This window comes from Olea europaea, chromosome 2 (assembly GCF_002742605.1).
Source record: "Olea europaea var. sylvestris chromosome 2, O_europaea_v1, whole genome shotgun sequence".
NCBI lineage: Eukaryota > Viridiplantae > Streptophyta > Magnoliopsida > Lamiales > Oleaceae > Olea > Olea europaea.
Genome location: NC_036238.1, coordinates 28,800,433 through 28,804,824, shown reverse-complemented (window position 1 = coordinate 28,804,824; position 4,392 = coordinate 28,800,433). Strand labels below are relative to the sequence as shown.

The following is a 4,392-nucleotide window of genomic DNA, read 5'->3' as shown; positions in this document are numbered from 1 at the left end:
AAAAAAAAGAATGATGTTTCATATAAATTCATACCATTTATAAAATATTTGGTAATAACATTTCCAAAAGGAGGCAACCAAAATTTTTTCAGGAATAAGACATCAAAATTATATACTGTTCTTTAGTAAACATTCCTTTCTGTAAGAATTTTCACTTTCAAGTAACAATGATTACACGAATGAGCATTTAAAGCGACCACACCGAACATCAGAAAGAGAAAGGTGAAATGATTCATACGGTAACGTGTCAAAATATTACTACGTTCTTGATCTTGAGTTATCATTCCTGCATCTTTTTATCTATTTATTATCGGATTCAACGCAGAAAGGGCTAACAAACACAGATTAGTAAGTATAATGGAAAAATTAGATAATTTTAACCCAAAAAAAATCACCAGAGGGAATGTGGGAAAGATTGATCCCGGTAGCCGAAAGGGCCTCTTGGTTAGCCCTGGAAAGCTGCATTACATCTCCAAAAGCCGTAATCTGAACAGGACCCTTAATCCCATTAGCCCTGATAGCATTGGTAATACACTGTGCCACTCTAAAGACATTAACATTAACAGGCAAGCTGCAGTTCTCAAAATCCCACCATACTGATACCCGAACATTACGACTCTCCTCCTCGTGCCGCCTTGCCGGGTAGCTGGAAACTGAATTGTGTGAAGTGAGTGTAGAAAATGAGTAAATATGAGAAATCCTAAAATAGGTTGGGAATGGGGGAGTTTTGGGGGTGAAAAAGGAGAGGATTAAAAAGGGTTTTCGATAAATGGGATTCATTTTGGGAGTAGGCTGTGATTAGGGTTTTGCTGATGAATATGGACCATTTGAAGGGGGTTTGATTATGTGAACTTTATGAAGATGGGTTTAGTTCGATTGGTCTGTGTGATGAGAGAGAGGGAGTTTCCATTGAAGGAATTGAACCTTAAAACCCTTTGCTAAAGCCCTAGAACACGTGCCTATCGCGTGACACTTAGGTGCCTAATTTCTCTATTTTTGATCTCTCTTATTGTTTTGCCTTTTTCCTCCATTTTTTTGTTTTTTGTTTTTCATTTTAGATATTTAGTGAATGGATTATTGTTACTAGTGTTTTGACATTTTCGACTAGGCTTCGATATATGGTTCATACTCGAACACAATTGAAAGAGAAGTTAGACTAATGCTTTTATTTTCTAATCATGTCCGAAATCTTTTGCGGTAAAACTAATTCTAGGTGAAAATAAGAATAGTCATACTGGTATATGTTTGTGCAATAAATATAATAAAATCTTGAGTGGTGACCTGGATGAAGTGTATGAGTGCATTTTCTGCAAGTACAAGTATGCTCGTAATTCTGTAGATATTGAATACGAGATATTTAAACTGAAAAAATCCTTTCATGAGTTCAATAATTATTGTTCATGGTTTTTCTTATGGTAATGTAGGGCCGAGCTTATGGGAGACTCAACAATCCTTCAAGTTGCCACTATTATCAGCCCCACTGAATCTCTTCAAGTGTTTTGCTTTTCACATAATGAAGGGAGTAAAGATTGCTTCAAGAACAATTATCTTAAAAACTATAATATTATAAAAATTCTTTTCACATTTCGAATCTTCTATTTCTTCTATGTAGGATATTGAGTTGGATACTGTATAAGAAATGCACATATCTATTGAAGAAGAGATGTCGTTTTACATGAAGGCCATGCTAAAGGCTAAAGGCACGAATGTTAAAAATATGGTGTGATTTTTATTGTCGATCTAGAGGAGGTATCAAGTTCAAGCATTAGTAAGGAACCTGGCTTGAGAACAACAATACTAAAAAAGGAACAAAAAGAATTTGCACCAAGTACTGCAGTTACACCAACTGCAAAACGAGTTCTTTTCTACGAAGAAAACTCGACCAGCTCCAACTTGAATAAGAAAATCAATGACAAAAAAATAGAATTGTTAAATTCGACGAAAGCTTTATTAGAGATTCGAGTTTATACAGTGAAGAATCATCATTATTTTTAGTTGGTCGGAGTAATTTTTGATGGAAAAATGGACGTGCATAAATTATATTCAAATAATATACCCTTTATGCGCATAAAAATCGAACAAAAATTTCACTTATTGAAACCAAATATGTAAAGTAGGACAAGAATGAATCAATATGAATTTGTTCAACTCTTTTTCCTTAAGACGATAATGCCCAGCGGGTGCTAATGATTTTCTGACATCGTCTTTCAAGATACAACGACCATGTTTTGTAATAGGAGCACTCCAAATTACGTAAACTAACGAACTTACTTATATTTTGAACAATCTTTATGTGAAACTTGACTCTAAATAAATTTTGAATTTTGAAGTGAATATCCATTATTATGAAAATGTAATCCTGAAGTGAATAAATGAAAACAAATATATGAGGTCTATATATATATGTTGAAGAGGTTTGTCTCAAAGACACAATCTACGGAAGAGATACAATTATTAGAATTAGTCTCTATATTTGAAAAGATATATCTATTGGGATATAATAATGCCAAAGTCATAATCTTTCATATAGAAAGATACACTTTTTCAGCCAAACAATTCTAGAGTATTCCATAATATTTTATGTAATTTTTCAACAATTCACGTGTTTAAGTGAATTAAATTTAGTTTAATTTTTCATTCACCATATAACAATTTCACTTAATTAATTAAGAATTGATCAAAACCAATTTCATGAACAAATTTCCAACAATTTTTCGATGCAAGGCTGCTACATGCTTTGATTCTATCTGTCTTTCTTCAAATCATTTGTTATTTTCCTATTTTTGAAGGAAGTTGATGAAAAGTCATGTAACAAAACACAACCTTGAGAAGATCAACTAATTGTTAGGTTGTCTTATGCACTTCAAAATGTATATATTAATGGATGTTCATTTATAATTTTGTTAAGTATTTCGTACTGTACTTGCTATCTGTGCTTATATTTAACTTTTTCCTAACAGATCGGTATCAAAATTTATCTTCTTCCTTACAGATATGAATTACGTTACATATCTTCAATTAATTTAATTAATTGTGGATAAATTAACATGCAATTTACAAGTCTCAGTAAATACATTTGCTATTGAAGACACACTGCTCCAACTAATATATAGATAAATAATCTATTAAGTACTGTGCTCAACTTATGCTAAGCACTGATAACGTATCATATTGATTCATGGGTGGATAAAGATTCGATGGATCTCAACATTTTAATTAAATTTATTGTCTACCAATTAACTAGTCCATTATCTAACACATTTTTTTTTCCAACACATGAATAAATTAAGAAGTTGAACCATTTGAGATGTAATGTTTTAAATCAGAACTTTTGCTTAATCATACATAGGAATATGTTAGCACTATTACGCCTCAAATTCAATATCTGTACATGAGAAAATAAATCCACCAAATCTAATACAAAATAGAGTAAAATTCATCAACAAAAGAGAAAAAAAATACACATTTCTTTTCAAACAAAGTAAAATTTGAATTTCAAGGGCTGTATTACTTGCAAAGGATCAACATTCACTCATATGACAATGAGGTGCAATAGAGAAATCACATAAGGAGACAGTCTTTCGCATGGCTAGGGGCAAGATTTAGGATTCAATAAAGTTAGGGATTTTGGTTTTCAATCTCACACTGTAATGTAATGGACAGAGAAGAAAAAGAGAGGAAACGAATGGATTTTAAGTTTGTAACGAACAGAGAAGAAAAGGAGCGAAAATGAATGGATTTTAAGTTGGGACATAAAAATTAAATAGTTCTGCTTGGTGTACACTTTTGAGTACATCAAGTTTCACAGTTTGCTACATAGCAAATTGTCATCTGATAGTTTAAAAATAATAATAATTCCCTCTACTCATTTTTTTACAACACATCAAATGTCAAGCAAGAAGGGTGTACATCTAGCATTTTTAAAAATTAAAAACAAACAACTTGTGAGAGATTGGGCTGGACTATGTAAAGTCAATTTAGATTGTGGTGGGCTAATGGACTAAAAATAAAATATTTTTATTCTTTAGGTCAATAATTTTAGATGTAGACTTGGATAACTTGGGCTATAAACAAGACTGCCCCCCATATCCGCCTCTCCATGCATACAAATAAAAGAGGGACAATTACATAAATACCCACAAAATGGCGCGACATTTAGAAAAATCATTGTAAAAGCTATTTCCCTCCACTATTAAAAGAGGGAATGTGCAAGTTACTATTCATTCATGAAGTATTTTCGATTTTTCCATTTTACCCTTATATTTTTGTTAAATCCCTACTCTCTTTCTTAAAAAGGTTGAACCCCAACTTTGAGGGCCCACCTGCGCCGCCTCTAGAGTTTTGTGAGGGAGGTAAATCACGAGATGTGCCCTCAACAGGTTAGGGAACAAG

General features: G+C 32.5%; 1 protein-coding gene across 1 annotated transcript in view; it reads right to left on the bottom strand.

Annotated features, from left to right (window-relative positions):
* The window catches only part of LOC111369875, a 5,961-nt gene extending 5,081 nt beyond the window's left edge, over nucleotides 1-880 (bottom strand). The window contains exon 1 of the mRNA XM_022991584.1: nucleotides 396-880. Coding sequence (XP_022847352.1) covers nucleotides 396-780 — 385 coding nt within the window. The 5' untranslated portion in view covers nucleotides 781-880. The remainder of the gene's footprint in view (nucleotides 1-395) is intronic.
* Nucleotides 881-4,392: the final 3,512 nt, after the last annotated feature.